We start from the raw sequence: 27,918 nt of genomic DNA, 5'->3' as shown, positions 1-27,918 counted from the left end.
TTAAGGAAACATATTTTGTGTTTCTGTAAAGAAAAGAAAAATGTCCTTACAATTAACTTGTAAGTGGGAAAAAATGATGAACCATGACAGGCATCCCCTTTTGATACAATCCAAGCGTGTGTAAGCACTTTTAGCTCAAAATTAATTCAGCCCCGGTGTTTCAGGGAATGATACAGGAAGTCATTTTTACCAACATTGATCAGGTTGTATAACCAAAGTCCTACTTGATGAATTACGATGATTTGTAATAGCATTAATACTGTAGATATGGACTAGTGTCTACTCACCGACTGAAACTAAGGTGTGCAGTATGAATGTAATTTTTGTATATTATCGTCTTTTTATATTTTACTTATCTTTTTTATTCATTTATTTTATTTATCTTTAGTATGGAAAGCGAATTTCCCTTTGGGGATTAGTAAAGTCTAACAAAAAAACAAACAAACAAAATGATGGTTTTGTCATAAAATTGAGCAGAATACAAAATGTACATCTTTTCCCCCTTACAGTGACAGTCAAGCGATTCTAAAATGTTATTTCTGTCATCAATTTCTGCAAACACAAACATATTTTGACTAAATGTCAATTTCTTTCATACAATAAAAGTCATGCAATGATTTTTGTTAATAACATTTCTGCAATGCACAGGAGAGTATGTTTTGAAGAAAAATATGATGGTCAACATCAAGGGGTCCTGAAAATATACATTCTATCATCCAAATTTCAGTTTTCAGCAAAACACAAAAAGAATTTTTAATTCCTCACAAATAAATGAATTTAGATCCAAGAAATGTATTTTTTGCCAGCAATTATTGCAGAACATGAAAAAAAACAATCATCTTTATTGAAAAAAAGGTCTATTTCTTGAATACAGTGAAGAAGGGTTCAGAAATAAACGTTTGCCATTACACTTGAAGATTTTAACCCATTTGTGCCCAATTTTTAAAAAATGTTTATGTATGTGGCCTTGCTAATAGTGTCCTATATGAACATGTTTTGCGTTTATTTTCTCCAGGCTTTAATTATTTTCTAGAAAATCGTATTTTAATATGTAACAACTATATTTGCTCGTGGGCAATAATGTTATTAGCACCCTCCAATAAAAAATTTGTGAACAAAAAATATTTTTAGTAACATGTAAATTGCTTTATTTAGGAGAGTTTGCCTCCATTTTGTATTCTGGAATTAGGGGTAGAAAGTTGAGATCCTCATGTGAAAGAAAGCAAATCAATTTCTTTTTTTCTTTCTTGAAATCTTTCATTTGGTCGTTTGCTTGCATGTCATTAGGAAAATAAACATGGATAACATGTGGAAAAATTACTTAAATTAAATGGAAAAGGGCAACTATATTTGCCAGGTGGTTTACATGGGTTACGAATACGAAAGTAAAACAAATGTGAAAACCATCAGAAACCATCAATATGAAAATGTGTATTGAAAGACATATATATATATATACATATATAACAAAGTAAAAATATACAACAAAGTAAAAACAACAAATAACTTTGTTAAAAATAACAAAGGTCTTAAAAATGTTTGTGTTTTTTTATGTGATTTACTTTAATATAGAGAATAATGTTCTTCATGGATCTTTAAACAATCTCCCTGTGTGTTCCAAAGAAAAAAATTGACATGCAGGCGAGTAAATCCTCATCAAAGAATGTGTATTTTGGCTGAACTGCCCCATTGAGAGAGAAAGTAAACAATGTTGATCTCTCACCATAATGTTCCTCTCCAGCATCTCCAGCCCTGGAGTGCCGTTAGCCTGTAGCAGTGTGTGAACTACTTTATCAAGTTTGGATTTCTCTTCAGCTGGAATACAGTACCTGAAGACAAGAAGCACAGTCACCATCAAACATGCCCAAACATTCTGCTCCACCCACCTTCATCTCATTTCTGGCAGCTGTAAACAAAGACTCACCAAATGCAGTCAGCACCAGTGTGTAGATAATCAATATACGGAAGGCTGTTCTGGTCCCGACACCAGCATGAGGTAGAAAAGACCATGCCTATGTTCAGCCAGGGGATGGTCACCCCTTCAGACAAACACACACGCACACATTCATTTCAGGATGATGATTTAACACTTGATCGTCAAGGTGTTTTATTGCATGCGTGGAATGTAAAGCTCTCAGGAAATGGTTGAAATGTTACCTGGCACAGCACCAAGATGACGTAAGATGGATCCTGAGTTATTGGAAAGGACATTAAGATTCCATCCATGCCTTGAGAACGAGACAAACAAATCAGGGGAAAGCAAACAATGTTTTATGCACAATGAATTTAATTAATGTACACTTTACAATAGATCTTATAGGATAGTTTACCCAAAATGCTAATTTTCTCTCTATTTTAATCAAACTAAACTTTTGTGAATTTCACTCTTCTGTTGAACAAGATATTCTGATGAATGCTGAGGGAAAACAAAGTAGACAAAGTGGAAACAAAAATTACAATAAAAGCCAACAGCTGTTTTTATCCCAGCATTCCTAAGTATACTTCCTGTGTGTTCGACAGAAGAAAGAAACTCAAACAGGTGTGGAGGAAGAGTTGTTTTAAACACATTTAAATGAACAATAATTGTATTTTATTGTGGTGTAATTTAGTTTAATTATACTACCAGACAAAAGACTTGTCGCCTATCCAAGTTTTAGGATCAACAAATAATAATTTGACGTCTAGTTGATCATTTGGTATCAGAAGTGGCACTCATGAAAGGCAAAGGCCTTTAGATCGAGCTTATTTGATCAAGATAAAATATGATCATGCCTTGATTTTTGATTATTTATTCAGGACAACAAGGTCAGACTTTGCTGAGACAAAGGTCTTGTCACTTAACAGAAATAATGTACAGTATAGAATATAAAGTCATGCTGCAGTAGAAATAGGATTAATATTTTGTATGACTCCCATGAGCACTTGGAGGACTGCATCCACACATCTCTGCAATGACTCAAATAACTTAGACCTCGGATTAATAAAGGGACTAAGCCGAAAAGAAAATGAATGAATAAACATCAAATTTCTCAAGAGCGATTTAATTTTTTTAAGGGGACATAAATAATTCAGCTAATATTGTACTTTGAAGTAGACCATGTGATTCAACAACTTCACACCAAAGAGAGCTGCGAAACCAGCAATTTAGTTACGAGGCGTTCGCTAAACACTGCAGACTTCAGCATCTGACAAGCAGAGAGGAGCAGAGTGTAAGCTTCCTTCAAGCTGTTGTATTCACGCCTCAATCTGTCATGCAGTTAACATTATTAATGCTAAAAGTGGATTCCTTGAATTATGGGGAATGATAGTTCTCTCATTTAGAGTGACAAAAACTGTAGAAACAGCCCTGGCACTGAGACACTGAATATCCAGAGTTTTATATAATAGTAACTATTTGTCAATCATACTAAACCATCTCACACTCACACATGCTAGAATTAAATAAAATAGCTTACAGGCCAAATTGCCTGTAACACTTCTATTTACTCGTCAATGCCATTTTTTGCACATTTGGGACAGCTTGAGTGGTGTTCATTTTAGGCTTTATCTGTAATTTTTTGTAATCAGTGTAATTATAATGGTCTATTTTTCATACAGTACATCGTGATGTTACTGGATATGTTTAAAATGCTAACTGTGTTATGGTATTTTCATGTTAACAATGATTAATATATTGTGAACTAACCTGAACTCTGATAATAATATAATAGTAATATTAGCACCTACAATTTAATTGTAAAAATGTTGACCTTTTTTTAACTCTTACTTTGAAAATGGCTCAGACTTGCCCACAGGAAATCCACTCCCATGAGTCTTTGTGTCAACTCTTCCACAGTGCACAGCAACATGGCTTTCCTTTTCATCAACCAATCGCCAGTACTCCTTCTGTAGATGGTGACAAAAACAAGAATTATTATTAAAAGAAAATATCAATTTCACAGATTTCCGCTCTTGAAAGAAAAATCTGGCAGTGAGACGCACCTCGACTTCAGCCGTGTCCGGCTCTTTGCTGAAGCACATGTTCATAGTGTTCCTGGCTGCCCTGAAGAATGTTGTCAAAGAGAACGATTTCCCCTGTGGATGACAGACAAACAGTGAGCATCTACAACAAACACTGACCATCATTTACAGCAGTGCTTCTCAACCACGTTCCTGGAGGACCACCAGCTCTGCATATTTTCCATCTCTTCTTATCCGAGGGTGTCCAAACTCCGTCCTAGAGGGCCGGTGTCCTGCTGAGTTTAGCTCCAACTTGCTTCAACACACCTGCCAGGAAGTTTCTAGTGTATGTAGTAAGAGCTTGATTAACTGTTACAGGTGTGTTTGATTAGGGTTGGAGCTAAACTCTCCAGGACATCGGTCCTCCAGGACTGAGTTTGGACACCCCTGCCTTAACCAAACACACCTGATTGAGATCATCAGCTCATTAGCAGAGACTCAAAGAACTGTAATAGGTGTGAGACAAAGGAGATATCCAAAACATGCAGTGTTGGTGGTCCTCCAGGACTGTGGTTGAGAAATAGTGATTTACAGGAAATACAATTCACACCAGCTAAAAATTGAGAGAAAAACCCCACAGATAAGTTGCACTGGAGTTTCCACCTTATTTTGGCTTCTAATGTATTATATTGCTAGAAGTAAATAACAGATGGCTTAGTCCCTTTAATAATCAGGGGTTGCCACAGCAGAATGAACCGCCAACTTATCCAGCATATGTTTTATGCAGCGGATGCCCTTCCAGCTGCAACCCATCATTGGGAAACATCCATACACATATACACTATGTCTATTCAGTTCACTTATAGCGCATGACTTTGGACCATGGGGGAAATCAGAGCACCCAGAGGAAACTCACGCCAACACAGGAGAACATGCAAACTCCACATAAAAATGTTAAATGAGTCAGCCGGGACTCGAACCCTCGACCGTCTTGCTGTGAGGCATCAGCGCTAAACACTGAGCCACCGTGCCGCCCCTGCTACAAACATTTGTGTTCATTTTTAAAATATATTATGAGTCATAAACAGACATTAATCTTTGACATATAAGAGAGGTCATTGTGCTTTACAACATCCTGATCATTTCAGAACTCAAAACGTTCAGTCCAAAGACACGGGCTTACTAATACAGTTCCAGATGACATCAGGAAATACTCAGTTGTATGTTTACTTCATTTTACTGCAATTTGTTTACTATGCACTACTCATTGCTGGGTTTTCACAAAGACTGAACAGGCTCATCTGGGTACTAAACTATGAAATATGTAATCTGTCAAACAGACGTGCAGAAGTTTGCATTAGTGGGCACACTGCAGTCCTGAGATTCAGTGGGTAATGTTGGAACTTGGAAGCAAATCGTTTTTGACTCATTTTTTAGGTGGACCTGCAATATCAAACAGCTGAAAATGAATGAGACTGGTAGTCTTTTCACATTTATCTGGTCCTGTGCACACTTATGGGAAGAATAAAGCAAATAAATACATTTGCACTTGCCATTAGGATTTTTTTTCAATCCGATCGCAAGTGTAAGATGCTAAATAAAGCTGCAAATGGTGCTTTAAATATTAAAGTTCATCCACTTTTGACCAATTCTAGAGGTGGTAAAAAATGACCAGATGGCTTTCATAGAGTAAATTGCTGATGTGGCTGAAGCTGGATATATATATATATATATATATATATATATATATATATATATATATATATATATATATATATATATATATATAATTTTTATTTATTTATTATGGCAAGAATAAAAGCAACAACAACAACAAAAAAACACTTAAAATACAGATTTAATTTTTTGATTTAGCTGATTTTCAACAATTTAGAATTGTTGATTGATTTCAACAATTCACACATTACTTTCTGTCCTCTTCTTAAGCTAAAAAAGGCAATGATGGTCCAACACTTCTGACCATTATTACCAATAAAGCCTAGAAAAACAGGCCATCAGTATATTGTAAACCGATAGGTTCAAATATTCCTTTCCAGCTATCAAAGAAATCATTTGTTGCTTAATTATATTTTTGTAACTATTAAATTGTTTTATATTCACAATTGTAATATATACAATAGTGTAAAACCTATGACTGGGGGAATAACATATTTCTGTAACTGCGTTCATTTCTGTAACTACGTGTTAATGGCCTCTTTTGTTTTTTAAAAACTTTTTCCAAACTTTTTAACAAAAACTTTCCTCATTTCCCATGGCTGTTGCTATTTCTAGACAAGAATTATTGATCATCTGGTTATCTCTATGATCACGGATCATAAAGAAGCCTGTAGAGGTGTACTGTTTCAGACAAAATATCTTCAGAGTGTTTCATATTCAACTCAAATTTCAATTCAACTAAAACATGGCACCGCACGCACTGTTTGCTCAAGTCTCAAAAAATGGTGTGCGCACCGCCAGCCGAAATAATGTCACGTGCACCCAAAGCGAATTTCCACTAACACTGCAATGACATCACACTCGCTGCGCGCACTCAAACGAACTAGCAGACGCATTGAGTATAAACCAAGCTTGAATGTGTTTGAACAGTCATAAAAACCTACTGTACTTTATCCCTAACACACCTGATAAATTGATGAAGAGACAAAATATAAGAATGAAGTGTTTCTGTTAAAGCTCATCACAAGTGGTCACATTGGTAATTCACAGTTCATAAAAATACACCTGCACCTAAAAAGACAGCACACATACCCTGTATATGCACTTGTGTTGTTCACTGATCATCCCTTCTTCCTCTCCTCTCTTCTCCAGTCTCCTCTGCCGGGTGCTTTTGGCCGTGGGGTCGAGCTCTCGGAGGTGTTCTCGCGCTCCGCTTCGGTGCAGCGCTCCGTTCACCAGTCCGTTTTTGGGCTCACAGCGAGGAAGCTGCAGAGCGGCATGCTGGGCTATGTCTCCCTGGCCCTCGAGGGGCCCGTTTCTTCTCTCCAGGGCCTCCTTCTCCGCCAGCACCTCCTTCTCCAGCTGTGCCCTCTGCGCTGGGGTCAGGGAGTCGTAAGACAGCAGGTACTGGCAGTAAGCCTCCTGGAGCTTGGCCAGCCGATCCTGAGCAGAGCGTGGGATGCCCAGCAAATCCGCCAGCCGGCCCCACGTCTTCAGGTCTGTCACTTGCTGCATGCCTCCCATTTCATTGATGATCTGGAAGAATCTGGCCAGGTCCAGCTCGCAGCCACCTAACAGGAAGCAGAAGAACACGCATACATCACCACATGTTGTTGCTTAATTTTTAATGAACTTTTATTAAGTTATTTTGTGCTTAGACTGATTAAACTCTTAACTGTCAGCTCCAGTTTTTGAGAATTATGTAAAAATGATATGTTCAACTTCAATTGTTGCAAATCTACGCTCGGTGCAGATTTAAGCTTGGTCTTATTTTAAATTAAAACACAAGTCAAAGTGTCACTAAAGTGATGAACCTATCATTTATTTAAATAATAAAACAATAAATGTATATATTTTTTTATTCATTTATTAATTTTCCTTTAGCTTAGTCCCTTATTTATCAGGAGTCACGACAGCAGAATAAACCGCCAACTTATTCAGCATATGTTTTACGCAGCGGATGCCCTTCCAGCTGCAACTCGGTACAGAGAAACACCCTCACACTCTCACACTCGCACACTCATACACCACAGCCAATTTAGTTCATCCAATTCATCGTGATGCATGTTTTTGGACTGTGAGGGAAACCCACACCAACATGGGAAGAACATGCACACTCAATGCCACTCACACCAGCAACCTTCTTGTTGTGAGGTGATGGTGCTAACCACTAAGCCACCGTGCACCCATATTTTATTATATTATATATAAATTAGTATGTATTTTACAAAATCAAAGCACACTATTTTAAGAAAAATTTACATTCCAAATTTGAAGTCAATATCTATTGGGTGCAGTACAAAACATCACCCCCAGATGACTTCCAGTCTCTACTGGTGAAAATATAAGGGCCCACCATTTTTGTAATAGTTTGAGCAATTTGAAGTTGAACTATATTTTTTTCATACTTCTCAGTTTTAGAGTAGTATGGGGAGTTCGGTAATATTAAAAAAATAAAATTATTAACCCCAGGTGAAAACCTAGAAAGTGTGTTATAGCTGGTGCTGCATCACTAATAACCTTTTTTCCATAACATTAAAACATGTTTAGAATATTTTTCCTAAAAATAAATTTAATTTTATATCCACGTATATAACTTTCTTTCTTAAGCCGAAGAGAAATTAAGCTTTTGGAGAAAAACATTGCACGATTTTTCTGCATCACAAATGTACTGGGTTAAACATTCATTTGAAGCTGCCTAAATATGAATTGTGAACCTTAAAAATGGTCTATGTTAGGTCCTGATCAAATTCATTTGACAAAAAATTTTATATTTTGCTTCAAAACCTTGATTTCCCTACAGCTGGAGAAATAAAATCTAAATTTTTAATGTCCCGGGCGAGAGTAAATAATCAGGAAAAATTCATTTCTGAACATACAGTAGCTAATTCAACACGTTCATCAACATTGCTCTGTACAAATGATGGTTGCAAAATCTTAAAACGGTGATAAAACACCAAAACGAATTTTTTTGAGATGCTGACAATTATATGTCCCATGTTGCTAAAAACACTATTAGGACCCAAATATTTATTTTTTTGCGAAGTTTTGAGCAAATTCGTTCTTCTGGTTTAAAAAGAAATTTTGAAGCAACGTCAAGGCGATGAGATCATTGTGTAAATTCCAGCGTGGAGATTGGCTGTCTGTACCGCCCTTTATAAAGTGACGTCATTGAGTTTTCAGCACATCTGTTCATTAATTGATGAGAAAGACTTGGTTCGAACCAATCAGCGCGCTCTACAGTGAACGAGGTACAACTTCATTAATATGCATGATATAGAATCAAAGACTCATTTTACCTGTTACAGTGTTCAGAGAGACTGTGTTACCAACTGTAATTTAAACAAATAGTAGAAGAATTGTTTGGAGACATGGGTCATCAGTGGTGCGTTCATAAATGTGCCACAATGAAGGTTTTGTTTCTATTTCCCCACAGCTCGCATGTGGACCCACATGTGTGGATTACAGTGGTCTGCTACTCACAACAAAAAAATGTTTGTAAAAGAAACTTTTATTAAAAAAAGCAGAGGTTCCAGTTCATGAAAGTTAGTTAGTATCGTCAGCGGTACTCTTTCAGTTTTTAAAAACATACCTTAGTCAAAATGATTTAGTTACTAAGCTTACATTAATATCACTACAATATTATGGGCTGAAAATTCTCCACTTCCGCACAGCTCTCCTATCCACTAAATGCTGCTCTCTGAATCACTATCTATCTCTCCTGCGTCTGTGTTTGTGCTGCCGCTGTGAAAATCATCTGTAGTGCACTTAACAAAACTCCCCTTTTCCTGCAAACCCTTCCCTGTTTCGCCACTCGAAACTCCAAAAAGCTAGACTCAACAATTTTCTTAGCTTTTCAAACTAGGGGTATGACAACAGCCTGCTGAGACAGGAGGGGTTTCATGGCCCTCTAAAGAAGGTTTTAAATTTACTAGCAGCTATACAATATTTATAATTTCGTTTATTGATATTTTATCTATTAGATTATTGATATAGGATATATTGGTATACATTTTCATCGCCTCTTACTTCATATCAGTGTCTATTTGTCCCCTATAAGCAAGTCTAATTGTAATATGATGCGAAATGCAAAACTGCACAAACAGTTCTCTTTAAAGTCAAGTCACCTTTCCCTCTGATTGGACATTTCTCAGAACAGTTCACACAGAGAAAGCAAGCATTCTGTATAACTTTATAATGAAATGTGTGCACAAATACCACATTAGTCATGGCATTCAAATGTCTGGTCACTGTCTGAGTGACACACAGAACTAAAGAAGGATCTGAGGTTGGCAAGAAGACAGCAGCGCTTTCTGGCATTGCCTGACTATGCCTGTTCAGTCAACAAGAGGCCAGACTGAGTCGTCTATCTAGATAAAGTCTTGGCTCTAGATGAATTGTTCTATCTCATCAAAGGAAGCTGACTTTGCTAGCGTGAGCTCGCTAATCGCTCCAAACTGGACAGATCACTGACTGAATGACCAGTAAATGTGAACTTAAAGGGATAGTTCACCTTCAAATTAACTTTTATTCACCATTTACTCACACTTAAGAAGTTCTAAACTTATAGATTTATTTCTTCTTTTGAACACAATACTAGATATTCTAAAGAATGTTGTTAAAAAAGCAGCCATTTTAGGATCAAAAATACTATGGAAGTCAATGACTGCTGCATTCCAAAATTCTTCAGAAAAGCTGCCTTTGTGTTTACAGAAGAAAGAATCTCAAACAGGTTTGGAACAAGTGGAGGATGAGTAAATGATCACACAGTTGCATTTTTATCGTGAACTATACCTTTAGAATACAACAACAGGGATGGGCAAAATTATATTGAAATGTATTTTAAAAATAAAATACTAAATATCTTAATTTTAGGTGTATGGAAATTACAAAATACAGCAGGCACAACGTGTATCAAAATACAATATAGTATTTTATATTTTAAAAATACTACAAAATACTTGTACAAAGGAGCATGACATTTCTTTGCAAATCTTCCATCAATTAGACATATTCAATCAATCCCTTTCCCATTAAACTGACAGTAAAGTAAAGTGATAGTGAAGTAAACAATGTTTGATAGCAAATGTGGCCAAATGATAATTAAACCTGTTAATATTTTAAAAGGGTGTTAAATTAAGAGTTCTTTTAAATGTGTAGTTCACAGAACATTTAAATTTTTGGGGGCTATTGAATTCTACAATACTCAATGTAAAAACTGTATACGGAGTTTTTGATTATTAAATATTTGTGTTGCATATGTTGTGACATCTTAAAGCCTACATCTTTCCTCTTCATGGACTCCAGGACTTATTTTATGTTGTTTTAACGACAAACATTTGGCATCAGCAATCCATCCAAACCTGCTACTGTATCAGTATACTCTTTCTCCTAAGATTCTTTCAATACGACTTTAAATAGAAGAGTCAATAACATCCAAAGCACCAATCAGAGGGTGGATTTATATGATGTCTTGATGTAGATTTTTCACAAAGTATTTTACAATATTTTTAAAATACAAAAAAAACAAGACACTGAAGAATTTTGATACAAAATATCAAGCCATTTTCATAAACCTTATCAAATACAAAATTACAAAAAACTGTTTTGAATTAAAAAAAATACATATTTGAAATACATGCATCATAAATACTGCCCATCCCTGAAAACAAGTGAAGACAGATTAAATGCTACATATACATGTACCTGTATACAGTACAAAACACACTATGGAAACCCTTTACTTGAAGGGGTGTTCGAGTGTTCGTGTTCGTGTTCGAGTGTCATGAAACCTTTTTATTCATGACATGACATGATTTTATGCATGTACTGTGAGTAAGGGTCATTCACTCAGTTATGGTGTCATTTTAGAGGTAAAGATGACATTGTTTGTTATGAAAACATGACAAAAACACAGCCTGTTCTTATCTTTGTCATGACAACTTGACATTACTAACACAAAATAACTTGTCATAAATCCACATAAACATGAGAGTCATAAGTAGAGCTGCAACAACGAATGTCTGGCACTGAGCCAGAGAGAGCTCGCTCTGAGCACAGCTCTCAGTAAGGGACCATTGGAAAAGTGCTTCTTTTTTACATTTTTTTCGAAAACAAAACCAACTTAACTCCGCTGAGAAAGACGTGTCATATTATTACAATTATGCAGCGTTTTAACCGGCCAATACTTAATTTATGTTTTAGACATGTAAATTGAATCTACTCTTCTCTAAGCTCACCAGCCACTTATTGCATGTATTTGGGGAGTAACTGGTGAATTTACGTGCTGAATCCTGCGTCTTCTGCTTTTGATGAATGAGGCAAACTTGCGACCGCAAGTAAACATGGCGACGACTAGTTCATGTTACAGATCACGATCACACGTTTATGTAAACTGGTTAAACTTCTGTTTGAGATTATAACTCATTAAGATTATTTTTTTTACCCAATTCACAAAGAATTTAACTTGTTTAAAGCAAACAATCACTTTATTTTGAGTTTTTTTTTTCTTTTCCTGAAAACAAGAAATTATTTCTTATGCTATTTCATGTGTCTAGTATTTATCTTGATTTAAAAATATTTAGATATTTAGATTGAAAACAGGACAAAACTGCTTGTTTTTTATTTTATTATTATTAATATTATCGATATTATAACAGCTCAGGGATGAGCTTTTTTGAATAAACGGTTGGAAATTAATGCTTTTTAAAAAAAATCTGATTTATCGATTAATCGAAAAAACATTCAACAGATTAATTGATTATTAAAGTAATCGTTAGTTGCAGCCCTAGTTATGAGGCCATTACAATTTTGGCATGCATTTTTCTGATCAATTTTTCAGTGACCAAACTCTGTCTAATTATTTAGGAGCGTCATTAATATTTAATGAAATTTTAATGACAACTTCATCATGTACTACTGTCGTTAGAAAAATACAAAAAGTATATTAATGACACTGTTACAAAATTCATGACATATTTATAATGGCTTCATGGCAATCATTATGACAAGTTTTGTTGTCTTTGTAACATCAAGTCGTCGTGTCAAAGACAAAACATTTGACAATTTTTAATTGTCAACATTTTAAGAGAACAAGTTGAGATAAAAATAAAACTTCATCTTCAAAGCTGTTTTTTCCTCTTCTATTGTTATTTGAAATATAAAAAGCATATTTATTTATTAAGCATGGTGGCGCAGTCGGTAACACGTTCGCCTCACAGCAAGAGGGTCGCTGGTTCGGCTAGGTTAGTTGGCTTTTCTTTGTGGAGTTTGCATGTTCTCCCTGTGTTCGCCTGGATTTCCTCCAGGTGCTCCGTTTCCTCCACAGTCCAAAGAAATGCGGTAAAGGTGAATTGGGTAGGCTAAATTGTCCATAGTGTATGTGTGTAAATAAGTGTGTGTGGATGTTTCCCTGTGATGGGTTGTGGCTGCAAGGGCAACCACTGCGTAAAACATATGTTGGATAAATTGGTGGTTCATTCCGCTGTGGCAACCCCAGATTAATAAAGGGACTAAGCCGAAAAGAAAATGAACGAATGAATGAATGAATGAATAAATAAAGCTAGTGCTGTTGGTATATATACTATATATATAAATGTGTTATAAACTTTGCTGCTTCAAAAAATGTTTGTGCCAGTGTTTGGTGCACACCAGCTGCTTTCCTAACACACATCTGATTTTGTACAGATTATATTTTGCAAACATTTAATGATTTGGATAATTCAGGAGATTCATGCTGCTCATTTCCTCCATGTAATTGATATATATTGCCAATATGAAAGCCATTGATATTTATTGCCAAATGCCAATAGATTCACGTAAATACAATATTGGCTGATACCAGTGCCTGATACATCAGTGCATAAATACAACAAAGGAAACGTATTTATGTATCTTGTTAATCAGCACAAAGACTTCTGAGGAGATATAAATCATCAGACTGAGGTCTTTGGTGATGGTGAGCCACATTCACATATTAAACTGAAACAGCGGAGGGCAGTTTTGATCACGTCTTGTCTTCAAACACAAAAGTGAAAACATTAATGTCTTTGGACTACTGTGTTATTGTGGTAGAGCTGCCCTACAGTGAATCATATACTTCAACACTGACATTTCTATTGAACTGAACTGAATCATCACTAAACAAACCAGAACAATAGCAGCGTTCTGCTCATCAGTGTGCCTGATGTATTGAACTTGCTTCACTAAGATGAAACTTCCTCCCTGATTTCATATTATTGCTATAAACAGACACAATCTCCATTGAATAAAGTACTATAGCAATTAAATAACTTCACTTGACTGAGCTGTTGGTGTTTGATTTGATGGTCATTGTCAATGAAGCCACCCTGCAGGCCTGTGCCTCAAAACTACTGACACTGGCAAAATTTCATCTGAGGCGAAACTTTACTGCAATAGTCATCAATCACTATAAAAAAGACTTTAGAGTCTTTTTTATAAAAATACTATTAAAAAAAACTATAAAAAAAGACTTTTTAAAGATTTAAAGTGCTTTTAAATGTGTATTTTTGTTCAATGTGTGATGAAATTTGAACTGAATCCTGAAGACAGTGTGGGACATATAGCAGCTCCTCGTTCTGTTTAAAAAACAGCTAATAGTGATATGTTTGATCACAGCTCTGCCAGTAAGAGTAGATGAGCTCAAGCCAATATAGCAATCTGCTTGTTAAAGGGCCATGACACCCCCCACTTTCTGTTAAAGTCTACTTCAGAATTTTTTCAAAAGATGCATGAATAATGGGCGTGGAGCTCTGCGAGCACCGGGCAGGATTGGGCGTGGCCAGCAGGGGAGAACGTGAGCGAACAACTGTTGTTGTCAGTTAGCTCACAAAATGAGACAAACAGTGAGGAGACGCATGAGTTTATAGTCTACAAAGTTAAAATGCAAAGAAATGAACAGTAATTTAATGCCCTGCTACATTTGTTATTCGTAATTTCATATACAGACAACCACACTTTATATCATTATAAAGATGTGTGTTCATGTAAACACTATAAATGAGGACTTCTCCCTCAATCCCCGTATCCAGCAGACTCAGTGCAGCAGGTCTCCTGACCTGTCTATTTTAACCATTAGCCCTGCTGGTAATCTGGAGGATTTAGGCAAACACAGCAGCACAGTGATGTGTCTGAATGTGAACAAACTCCTGATAAAAGACAGCGTGCGCCATTCTCTAATTCTCGTGCTGCTCTTCCGACAAAAATGCTAGCAGCACACACACAGCTTTGCTGTATGATCGGCCCTGACAAGATCGCGGGGAAAAACATGCAACAAACCCCGTGGATCATGGAAACAAACGCATATGAGCCTTCATGAATGGCTAAATACTGTGCCGTGGTTTCCGTGTCTCTCAGCTCGGGCTTGACACTGGCAGGTCTGGCAGGTCTCATGAATAATTAAGGAGCCGGCTCTTCTCATAGGATAAGAAAACTCCGCTATGAATAATAATGAGAAACCGACGTGTCATCATTGCACTTGCAGTACTGCGCTACGTCGCCGATTTTGATCCCGCCCCAAAAATCATTTTAAACCCGGAAGCTGAAATTAGCTGACAAAAGCTCAAAATTATCCAGTTTTCCCCACAATTAAAGCTGACAGGTGCTAACATTGTCTTAATTGAAGCTCAACACACACACATCTGTTAATATAAAAAAAAGTTCTCCGGGGTGTCCTGAACCTTTTAGTATAGTATAATGAAATATGGCTCCAAGCCGCTACTCATTTAAATTAAGAAAATATTCGTTTATGACCACTTTTTAGGCGGATCACACATTAAAGTGAATTTTATATACGATTATGGTGTACACAACCGTCTCTAGACTTGCTGCATCACAGACATCAATATTTTAACAACTTATAAAAAGTGAATCACTTTCTGGCCATCGAATATTAGGCAAGGATGTATATTTTACTATTGTGATTTTCAAAAGTATTACATCACTTTGCAAACGTTTATTACCATTTGTTTTGTCTCCCCATACATTTTGACAGAGCACTTGTAGCTGAAAGCTGCTTCGCGTGACTTCACACTTAACGAGCGGATAGTGCCTTGAAGTGTGCAGGGCATGTCAAATACTAGAAAGCATTTGATTGGTCAGAAGATTTGATGAGAAATTGAAGAATGAGATGATGTCAAAAAATGATCTATTTAGGTTAAGTTCCCCATCTAGGGAACTTCAACATTGCTTCTAACCAGAACTTCTGCGCTGGGGGAACACCTCTTTTATATGCGTATTTACGCACAAGTAAAATCAATTTAATTAAAAGAAGCGATGACGTCACCACATGCGTGTACGCAGCGACGTGAACGTCAGACCAGAGAGTATAAAAGCCTGTACTGAGCATTCAGTGTTAACTTCAAATTATCTTGAAAGGAGTAACAGGCAGAAGAAAGTATGGCGGAAGACACAGTGTCTCGTTCTCTCTCGGGGAACTATGGTTACATTCGTAACCAGAGATGTTTTGTATGTTTATATCTTCTTAATGCGAATGTTGTTAGTGTTTTGGAGCACACTAGTTTATAGATATCCTTAAGACTAACACACTGATACTAGCTTTATTTGGATTTCACTTGGACAAAGTGACCAAATCTTCTCCTAAATAAACATCCACCATCCTGCAGAATTTAGGTACAGCCAGAATTCAGCAGACCTGAACAAGCTAATCGAGGTCTTCAAGATTATAAAAAACTTCCAGGCAAGTATGTTTAGTGCAGGCGGGAGTTGAACTCTGCAGGATGTTTTAGACTCAGACTAGCACTATTGCACAGTGCCATCAGGATGTGGATTTAGTGCAACACTTCCTACCTATAAGTGGAGGCTCCTCCATGTTGATGCCTTGTGTCCGCAGGTGTCTCCTGATGCAGGCCAGCCGCTGTACATTGGGGCCCCAGCGTCTGCCCAGCTTGTGCACATGCTGCACGTATGAGACAAAGCGCATCTCCTCTTTAAGCTTACACTCGGGACGCCAGCCTGCTGGCGGAACAACCCGGAACAACCCAAACGCCTCGGCCTGCCCCCGTGCCAACTCCATAAAAGTCAACGGGTCATGAAACTCATGTGTGTTGGGATAAAAGACGGGCAGCTCCGTGATCTCAGCACTGCGCCGGCCTCGCTCCTTGGGCTCAGATGAGAAGGGCTCAGTCATATTTGAAGGATGGCCTTGTTTTAGAGCATTGCTTGTTCTGGGGGTTTCTGATAGTTTGGGGGAGTTGGCTGGTCTCAGAATGTCTCGTGTTGAGGTAGTGGGGCTGTTCTTGGCCAGAACGCTGGCTTTGCAGTGCATCTGTTTAGTGAACATGAGCTTCCCGGCCGATGCCCGTTTGGGTCGCTGTGATCCCGCCGGTTGCGGTCTGGCCTGCGTCTCCTGAGCTGCTTTCCTACTGCGGGTCTCCAAAGGAACCACGTGCACCTTGACCCTCTTCACCTCGACCTCTGCTCCGGCTAACTCCAGCTGCCTCTTTGACTGCCGAAGTCCGTTTCGTCTGGGGGGGAAAGTGTCTGTCCCACTGAGCCGTCCAGCGGTTGCTGGTGATAGCACCTGTTTTTGCATCTTGGCGTGGCTGGTTTGGGCTTTTCCTGAGTTGGAGGTCTGAGAGTGTGTGTGTGTGTGTGTGTGTGTGCTCAGGCTGAGCTTGGCCTCTTTGAGCAGTCTGGCTTTGGTGTACGTCACGTGGCCCTTGGGGTATTTCACAGCTTTGGTCGGGGGAGTTCGCAGTTCTCTCGTCTTTCGAGAACTGACGGCGGAGGCTCCCGATGTCCCGTTCATTTTGGAGGCCTAAGGGATGACAGAAAAGCTTCTTTTTAGTTCACTCACACTCTACAACAGTAAACATGTATATAAAACACATACTTCAAGCTGTTGTGTGTCATTTTTTACTTTTATCTAATTCAGGGCTGTTATGGAGTGCTGCTGTTAAAACCCAAAGACCAATTCCCTACTGATTCCCTCATTTTCTTTCATTTTTTTGGACTAAAATATGATAAATATTTGATGTTTTGCACTACATCATACACTGGACACATTTTATATCCTAAATGTTCTTATCTACGTATTTATTAAAAAACATGCATTTTCTACAAATTCGTTTTTTGTTTCGACAATTTGACTTCAAAATTAGAAAACCACTGGTTAATTTGTTTTGGCACCATGGCTGCAGAACCCTTTATGGGTGATAAGAAAAAAAATTCATTACTTGACATAAGAACTGAAATAAATAAAAGGCCACATTTCTCAATTCAATTTAGCATAATTGTTATATTAAAATAGATCAAATGTAAAATAAAAATAAAATAAAATAAAAAACAAAGTGCTTGGCATAACTGAGTACACCCCATTTTGAAAATTAATATTTTTCTCCATTTCTTAGTGAATATAGGCAATGCATTTTGTTGCATTTAAACAAAAACATTTATTAAACAGATATATTTATTACAATAATATTTGAATCACCAAACATATTTAAAAATTGAAAGATAATACAATTAAATTCAAGCAAAATATTGCAAAAAAAAAAATTACAACTTAAAAATTTTCAACAACATTTTTACAGATTTTTGCTTCTCTTGATTTTACCTCTTTTTAAAATTTATGTTTAATATTTTCCTATAACATATAAATTTGGGTGTTCTAGTTTTTGGCCTGTTATCACAAGTTATTTTTGTTAGATAAGCTCCAGATTTGGCTTCAGTATTGACTAATCTAATGTATTTGCACGAATATTGTACAGCTTCTTATTAAAAATATGAATTTAAAAGATAGATTTGTAAAGGGGTGTACTTCTATACGCTGAGCACTGTGTATATAACCCAATTCAATATTAATTAAAATTAAATAGGTATTTACCAAAACAAAACACCAAAAAAATTATATAATTTAAAATGTGGAAAGTTTGTAGAAAATGCACTTTTTGTATTCATATTGGTTTCATGTGATGAAAAATTGTAGGATTAAAAAAAACATGTTTAAATTTTACTTTAATAAACACCATGTTCTTTAAAAGTAAGAATATACTTCCCTTGCATCTTAATATTTTTCTTTAGTAAAATAACAAAAAGAAAAAACACTTTTGAAATAAAATATTAATAAAAAATGGGAGCTACTAAACTACTTCAGCACAGAGGAAGTGTAAGTAATTACTGTAAAAGAACTGCAACCCACAAACTCCACAAAAATGTGTGTCATGATTTGTTCAGGATGGTGTCAAGCGCATAAACTACACTGCATTCCCTCCCAACCGAAAACATCATCGCTGTGTTGATAGTATCATATCAGCAGAACATGAATTACAGCCAAAACCTGAGAAGGCTGTTGTACAAGCATGCATCACTTCCTCAAATTCAACTATGTCCTCTTAGGAAGACTGTCCTGTTCCACTAGGGGGCTCAATGGAGCCGTTATTTCATTCTTGGAGGAACTCGTGCACGTGACCCTGGCCATGTACTATGAATCCTCCATCTGCATGCGGTGGGGGATGGGAGGCGATTCATTTGTCTCCAAAAGCAAAGTTGCTGACAGAAAGCACAACAGTTCCACCAATAGCCCAGCACGCGGAGGCCCAGTCGGTGTTTACTGAAGCCGGTCAGAAAGCCGGTCGGTGTGTGGCACTTCCACACTCCACTGCTTTGGGCTGTGAGAGGGGGGTTGGTGGAGGACAGATGACATCATGTGTTGCTATAGGCCTGATGCAGGAGAGAGTCGGGACGGGTAAAGCTGCTCTAACAGCCCAAAGGACTCTCTGGCAGGAGGGGAGGAAATTTTGACGAACACTCAGCAATGGGTCTATAAAGTCTGCTGTTTCTTCAGTGTTCAGTAATGGTTGAGTTAGCAAAGGTAAATGACGAGATGTGCTTTGGGATGTAGCGCTGTAATGGTGTGTAAAAACAGGACATTGTGTTTTTGATAGACTGTTATGTGATGTGTGTTATTGAAAACTGTTTATTTTACATAAGAAATTGTGAGCACCTAACAAGGGGCATCTGTGATCAATTCTGTTTTATCTTTATAGGACAAAAATAGTTTCAGATGTACAATTATTAATGTAGCAAACTCTTTTATCCAAAGCGACTTACAAACAAGGACAAAAGAAGCTCTTTATTGTTGTATCAAACATTGAAAGAACACTAATCACTATAATTCATATTACATTTATACCATGATTTACACTCAAATGTCATTCAGCGTATTAACAGTAATATAATAAATGTAACAAAGAAAAAAGCACAAAATCTATCCAGGCTTATTTAGAAAAAGAACGATTGAAGGTATATTAAAAGGCTAAATGTAGGATTTTTTTGCAATTTTAAATAGTTTTATTCTTTGCCACTATCATTCAAATCACTGGGATTTACTTGTTAGTCAACAAGATACTTTTAAGCATTTAAAATACACTAACCAGCCACTTTATTAGGTACCTTACTAGTACCTGGTTGGACCCACTTTTGCCTTCAGAACTGCCTTAATCTGGCATAGATTCAACAAGGTACTGGAAATATTCCTCAGAAATTTTGGTCCATATTGACGACAGCATCACGCAGTTGCTGCAGATTTGTCAGCTGCACATCCATGATGCGAATCTCCCGTTCCACCATATCCCAAAGGTGCTCTATTGGATTGAAGTTTGGTGACTTTGGAGGCCATTTGAGTACAGTGAACTCATTGTCATGTTCAAGAAACCAGTCTGATATGATTCGCAGCAGCCTGAACCGTTGATACAAGGCAGGATGGATCTATGCTTTCATGTTGTTGACGCCAAATTCTGACCCTACCATCCGAATGTCTCAGCAGAAATCGAGACTAATCAGACCAGGAAACGTTTTACCAATCTTTTATCGTCTAATTTTGGTGAGCTTGGCCGAATTGTCACCTCTGTTTCCTATTCTTAGCTGTCTTCTGCTGCTGTAGCCCATCCGCCTCAAGGTTCGACATGTTGTGCGTTCAGAGATGCTCTTCTGTATACCTCGGTTGTAAAAAGTGTTTATTTGAGTTACTGTTATCTTTCTATCAGCTCAAACCAGTCTGGCCATTCTCCTCTGACCTCTGGCATCAACAAGACATTTGCGCCCACAGAACTGCCACAGACTGGATATTTTCTCTTTTTCAGACCCTTATCTGTAAACCCTAGAGATGGGTGTGCACGAAAATCCCAGTAGATCAGCAGTTTCTGAAATACTCAGATCAGCCCTTCTGGCACCAACAACCATTCCACGTTCAAAATCACTTAAATCACCTTTCTTCCCCATTTTGACGCTCGGTTTGAAGTGCAGCTGATTGTCTTGACCATGTCTACATGCCTAAATGCATTGAGTTGCTGCCATGTGATTGGCTGATTAGAAATTTGCATTAACGAGTAGGATAAATTTTAAATAAACACAGACTTTACTTCACACCTATTTTAATATTTTAGGTTTTTGTTTATTTGAAGTAGACACCTAATATGCATTAGTATAATTTAATTAATTATAAATAATATATTTTTTCTATTTTTGAAAAGACTTTACCCCCTAAGTCTGCAGCTAACAAATGCCATTTCTAAATCCAATATATATATATACAGCGCCATCATGGATGAGCAAATTCAATTTTACGTTCATCAGGGACTCAGTAAAGCTGAAACAGCACAATGACAGACCATTTCCACATCACGACCCTACGCCTGGGAAGGAAGTAACAACTTTATAGACGCAGTCACTATAGTCAATCTGAACATGTGGTCAGTTTTGTTGCTAGCCAGCTCGAGGGACGACTGAATGATTTTAGACAGATGCTGAAGAAAGGGTTTGCGGTTGACCACAGAAATTTTGAGTCATATTTCTTTTTGTCATGAAATTAGGTCAAGATTATGCATAAAGTATTTTTGTTATGTTGAGATCAGAAGTGGGTCACTATCCAAGAACTGTACTTAAGTAAAGGAGTAAGTTCTTACAGAAACCATTAGTCAAGTAAAGTTATTAGAAGATAAGATATGGGATGGGAAAAACTACTGAAACCAAAAACACAAAAAACACTGCCTCCTCGATACAAATATAATTGTATAAAAACAAAATTGCATTATTTGAACAGACAAAAATGATGTGAATATGCAGAACTTTGTATTAAAAAAATTATGAGAGGAATGTTGCTCAGGGTAAAAAGAAAAAGTTTTGGCATTAAAAACATACTCAAGCACCATGGAATCTAGTCTTAAAAACACGTACAGTATTTTCAAAAAATGTACTCAGGTAAATTTAATGGACTACATGTAGCTTGTTACTACCAAACACTGGTTGATACGAAACAAAACATTAGGGTTGTTCTGGTTCTGATACTACTATCGGAGATGTCACCAATACCACAACAATGTTTGGCATCAGTATCAGCAAGTACCCTTAAACTAATCTATTACCATTTTTTTAAACAACACATAGTTATGCCTGCTGTCCATTAGCTAACAGACAAATAATTGAGTTTTGTGTGACCAGTATAAGTTACCATTGCACTTTTTTGTACTTTTGTATTAATAACTGAAACGATTTTATTTAACAAATGGAATTTTCATTTTAAAGAGATCAATTTCTTGTATTTTTCAAATAGAAGTTATTATATTCCTACATCACTTTCCAACACAACCTAAAATCAACCAAATACCAACGTAATTTGATGTTGTTACTGGGCGTCAAAATAAAGTTGTCCTTAGACGCTGGCTAGACATTGAATTTTGGTCACCTGACATCATGACCTACATCTAACCTAATATTAAAATGACTTACAATGTTGTGTGCCTGCTTCGGTATCTTAGATAGTAAAAAGTACTGTAGTTTACTGTAGAAGCAAATCATAAAAAAAGTCAGAAGCACACAATAATATAAAATAATTCAGATAATTCATACAGGACTAGTTGAATTTACGGTACAGCTGTAAATACAGATATACAGGACCAGGTATCAGATCAGTAGCAAGTATCAGTACTAAGTATCGGAATCAGGAAGGAAAAAAAGAGTATCGAAATAAAAACATCTTTATAAAATGTTTCTACAAAAAAATTCTACAAAGCAAAAAACAAAAACTAAACATAAAATAAACACTACAACCAAATCAATTGAAACAAAAACACACTAAAACACAGAATGAAAATAAATACACCAAAACAAATGTCTAAGAAAACAAAAGGTATGAGCAATATTTACTTATTTATGAAGTTTATGAAATAACAATTTTTTAGAGCTGGGCAAAACATTTATTGTGATTAATCGCATTCAAAGTAAAAGTTTATATTGACATAATATACAGTATGTGTGTGTACTCTGTATATCTATTACGTATATCTAAACATGCATATATTTGAGAAAATGCTTATTTATATTTAGATATATATGTTTATTATACAATATAATTTGTAATCATTTTTGTAATAATTTGTTATATATACATAAATATCTATGCAAAAAAAGTTTTGTATAGTTTTGTTTTATGTATTTTTGTTTATTACATGTAGATCATATATAATATATATTATTTATATATAATATATATATATAATAGACATACATATCTTTTGTCAATACAAACTTTTATTTTGGATGTCATTAATCATTGCCCAGCACTACTATTTTTACACATTTTTTTGTTTTTGAGAGTAAAAGAAAAAAGAAGTTCAATTTGAGCTGGAAGTTTGCCAGATGCTGATTATCCAATCTGCAGTTGACCACATTAACTCCTTTTCTAGTGTAAAAAAGGTGTAGACTATGAGAAGAAAACTGTTTTTGAGACCACAATAAACTGCAAATGATGTATGTAATATCTATACAGAAAATGCGAAATAAAAGAAAAGAAAACCCTACCTGTTGTTTTTGTTCTTGCACTGCTCTGTTGGGTCGTAGATTGTGTGTAGTGGAGCTTCTAGCTGATGCTACAGGGTGTTTCTCCTTCCCGTCTTTCCCTCTGGCCCTCAGACTGCTCTCGCGCACCTCAGCAGCTCGTGTCTGTCCATTAAACACTGAAAGAGGAGAGAAAAACAGATCTGACATTCAGTATGATTTGGTAGTGTATGTGCTAAAGCTGAACAATATTAGAAAAAAACTGACATTCTGATATTTTGTTTATTCTACAATATATATATTTATTGCGATACACTAAAAAAATGAACCACTATGAGGCTTATTGTTACTGTTTGTAACCTTTTGATTTTAATTCATTTGTCCTTTTTTAATGTATGTGGTCAGATTCCTTAGAATTAGTTTAAACCTGGTAAAATCGAATACTATTAGATTTAATCAGTTAAAAAACACGAATATGATATTTTTTTACGGTTTTCTGGTGAGTTTAACAGGATTCAGGTACAGAAATTCAATAAAATGCTTTTTTTTGTTCATTTGATCACAAGTGGCATTAAATACAGTTATGAAAAATTCTAAATGTTTTGCACCGATTTCAGTCACACACAGGTAATCGAAAACACAAATGAGTGGATTGCTTTAACAGTGTAGATGCTTATGTGGTCGATTGTGTACAAAACAGACACAAAATACCAGCTTCACTCTTTCGACCTCATTCTTGAAAACTACAGAGCAGATTGTTGAAGTGCACTGGACAGATGGGGTTTAAACTGTCCAATTAACTTAATTTTGGTCTGAAGGCAAAAAAAAAAAAAAAAAAAAAAAAAAAATATATATATATATATATATATATATATATATATATATATATATATATATATATATATATATATATATATATATATATATTAAATAAATGTTCTTTCAGCAGTCACAAACATTAGAGCATGCATGAAACCATTGTTTTTTAGGATCATTTTCTGTTCTTAGGCAATATAAAAAAACCTCTGGCTTCATAAATACCAGAATAATAAATGCAGCCTTAATAACATCTTCAAATGGGGTCACTGGTGTGGAGAAAACTAAATAAATGATTTAGCAAGTAAAAATCCAATGGTTAACATCATTGAAAATTTACAGCTACATATTTACCTTTTCTCTGACAAAATTAATCAGTAAAACAAAATCAGTATTTGACTATAATGACTATATTGTTATTTTTCTATTTTTTTTGTATTTTTTTTTCTTAAGTATACTCTCTAGAATAAATTCATGTTTTTATCCATAAATATAACTGATAAATTTAATTACAAAGGTCTAAAATACTTAAATGAGTTTAAATGTATATATAAATGTTAATTCACTCTATTAGAGTATACTCTATATATTAGTAGTATACTTCAGTGGTTCTCAAACTTTTTTCACCAAGTTCACCTCAGAAAAAATTGTCTCTCCAAGTACCACCATAATGACCAGTTTTAAAATACTGTAGTGTAGCATGCCTAATTAAGCAGCTGCAGCTCTGCACAGTTCAAAAACCAGGCAGATTAATTCCTGTTATAAAGAATATTTATTATTGTCACCACTTTAAACATTATAAATGATTTTAACATTAACTGTGCTTACAGGTAAAAAAAAAAAAATTAAATGTGCTTCTAAAAGTTAACTAAAAGTTGTACTGTTTATAAAAAGTAAAAAGAAACGCTCTACTTAAGTGTAAAGTATTAATATACAGTAGCCTATTCATCACAACCTGGAAATGTTCCTTGGACCTAATAAATATAGGCTATATGTCATCATATTCATATAAAACTCTTTTTGATATTTTTTTACATAGATGTTGCATGTTTTTATGACTTATTTGTATATCTTTGAAATCTAAACATTAACTTGTATTTTTAAATATATGATTTGAACTTACATGTTTAAGTTAGATCTGCTTACTGTGCATTAGAGTAGGCTTTGTGTGCCAAAAAAGCAAGTCATTAAACCATACCTGTCAACATTGGCATGCAAAAATATGGAATATGCTCCGCTACAAATATGGGGAGGAGATTAGCTTAAAATGATAGAATACATAAAAAACATTAGAAAATTGAAAATAACATAAAAGGTTTAGCCTATTACAATCAATTTCCTGATCACATCGATGTTATTGCATGCGCCAAAGGGTTAAAAGTGTGTTAATTTTTTTTTACTTTATTTATTCATCAATTGGATGATTTTGTGCCTGTATACTGTGCGTGACAGTGCTTGATGGTCATATGCATTGAATTGACTGATAGTTTCCCTTCATGGTTACCAAAACCAGGTGATTTGGTTCTGTAGTGGAAAACGAGGCCAGTTTTGAGGCTTTCAGCTGAATGCTCCTGCTGTCTCTGACCACTCTGCTTTCCACTTTCTGTGCACTTGACTTGTAAATTACTCTTATAAAAGAAGACTGCCAAGCTACTAACAGAGTCTGCATAGAGGCCTAAATTTATGGGATTTTAAAGCTCAAACACTGTAACAGCAAAGCTGCTTATAGCCCTCAAACTAACATCAATAAATCACCAAAACAGTAACACAATTGCCACTAAAAGCGCCCACTTTTTTAGAAACAGCCGTGTTGTTTAAGACCTAAAGTTTTGATTCTGACTGTAAGAACAACTTAATATCGCATGAAAAATGTAGTCTTAACAGATTTTCATTCTTCCCAAGAGCCACCCACATCGCAGTTGGACAAAAGCAGCAAAGATTTAGAAGTTTTGAGCCTCCATTAACTAAACAGATGGTGAACAGAGAGTCCAATGTTAACACTAAACAAGTATTGAAATGCTCTTTGGGTCACTTTGCTAAATGAACGCTTCTAGAGGGACCAACTTATCGCTCAAACAGTCTGGAGCTCGGCCAACGGCGCACATAAAAGTGTCATATTTAGCGTGTGGTCTCGTACAGTATGTAAGACGACGTGGCTCTGGTTTCGTTGTAAAGTACGGATGCTCAACATGACTCCTTATTTCATTGCGGAGCACTCAGAGTTGCCTCTCAATATCACACATACAGTCAATCCAAAATTAATTCAGACACCAATATATTTTTTAAAATATATTTTTTTATATACTTTTTGTATGTACGTGAGTATAGCTGAATAAACTGAAATATTATATCTCAAATTTTGCAGAAACTGAACAGTCACTGCACATTTCACTAGAATGTGGTTGACAGCAGCACGGGAGACTACAGGCAGCGCTACAGACTACAGACCAGACTACAGACCACTGCCTTAGTTATTAAACAAACTATCTGCATGATTATAAAAGTTAAGTCAATGGGGTTTACTGATTTATTTACTGATTTATCAAATTGTTGCTTTTAAGTCAATCACTTTTCTGAAGTAGAGTAACTAATCGCTTTTTTTGAGTGTGTTATTGAGGCCTGACAAAGTATTGATAGTTGTGTAAATATTGTCATTAATATTTTTGTTTGACTGTACTCCATTACATACAGCATCCTTCAATCAGAATATCTGACATTGATCATTTGTTCTGACAAAGTTCAACTCTTGAGTTCTAGTGCTATTTTATTACCATTTTAGAAACTATAGTGCATAAACTGTGTAATAACTGACATGTTGAATGAGTCTGATTAGGTTTAGCTTTGGCTGTACAGACTGAATTGAAAATTGAAATGATGCTGTCAATTGGCAATTAGGTCAGACACGGGGCTAACTAATTAGGGCAATGGGATACAGATACAATGTTGCTGACCATTCTCAATAATAAAGTAGCCAAGCAACTATGCTCTTCATTATTATCAATATTACTCAAAAAGTTAATCAACAGCATCACAATATTAAATAAACGTATTATTAATGTTTTTTTAAGTGCCCATAATATCAATATTACTCATTATCATGTTGTATAGTATTACTGAATATCGCCATGCCTAAAGTGTACCTCATTTCAGTGCATAAGTGTCATCTTTTTATGACAAAGCAGGGTTTCTACAGGTTTCAGCAATTTTAAGACTTTTTAAAACCATTATGAATGAAATTTTAGACTTATCCGAGGCTAAACTCAAAGGAGTTTTTCAAATGGCCCAGTTGGAAAACATTTTTATTTGCCCAATCAAAGTTTATTTTATAGTTGAACAAATTTATGAATACAATAAAAATAATTTAATAATCAAAAATTAAATAATTTATTTAATTCTATTCATGTTTCAAACTGACACCCAGAGTAGAAGCATTTTCGCCGGCCAGGTCGAAATGTTTAACAGTTTATTACATTTATTATTATTAAGATACTATGTGGCTTAAAGTGCAATTGAAAAACTTAACTAGGTTATTATATTAACTAGAAAAATTAGAATCAGGTAAGTTATTGGACAAAATTTTTTTTTTTTCTGTGGACAATCTGTAGGGATATCCGTAAAAAATTAAAATTTTTAATAATAAGTTTGATCTTAAAATTGTTTATTCCAGCCAAA

General features: G+C 35.6%; 1 protein-coding gene across 2 annotated transcripts in view; it reads right to left on the bottom strand.

Moving 5' to 3' along the window:
• The window catches only part of jarid2a (jumonji and AT-rich interaction domain containing 2a), a 97,476-nt gene that overhangs the window by 8,918 nt on the left and 60,640 nt on the right, over positions 1–27,918 (bottom strand). For both annotated transcript variants that reach the window (XR_015511395.1, XM_087287001.1), the window contains exons 6-13: positions 23,455–23,609; positions 16,444–17,413; positions 6,709–7,187; positions 3,982–4,074; positions 3,767–3,885; positions 2,158–2,228; positions 1,925–2,039; positions 1,724–1,829 (exon numbers count right to left, since the gene is read on the bottom strand). Coding sequence is in view for 1 of the 2 variants with exons in the window: in XM_087287001.1 (XP_087143127.1) it covers positions 1,724–1,829; positions 1,925–2,039; positions 2,158–2,228; positions 3,767–3,885; positions 3,982–4,074; positions 6,709–7,187; positions 16,444–17,413; positions 23,455–23,609 (2,108 nt within the window). In the remaining variant the exon portion in view is untranslated. The remainder of the gene's footprint in view (positions 1–1,723; positions 1,830–1,924; positions 2,040–2,157; positions 2,229–3,766; positions 3,886–3,981; positions 4,075–6,708; positions 7,188–16,443; positions 17,414–23,454; positions 23,610–27,918) is intronic.

This window comes from Danio rerio, chromosome 16 (genome assembly GCF_052040795.2).
Source record: "Danio rerio strain M-AB ecotype USA chromosome 16, GRCz13ab, whole genome shotgun sequence".
Taxonomy (NCBI): Eukaryota; Metazoa; Chordata; class Actinopteri; order Cypriniformes; family Danionidae; genus Danio; species Danio rerio.
This window is presented reverse-complemented; position numbering and strand designations above follow the sequence as displayed.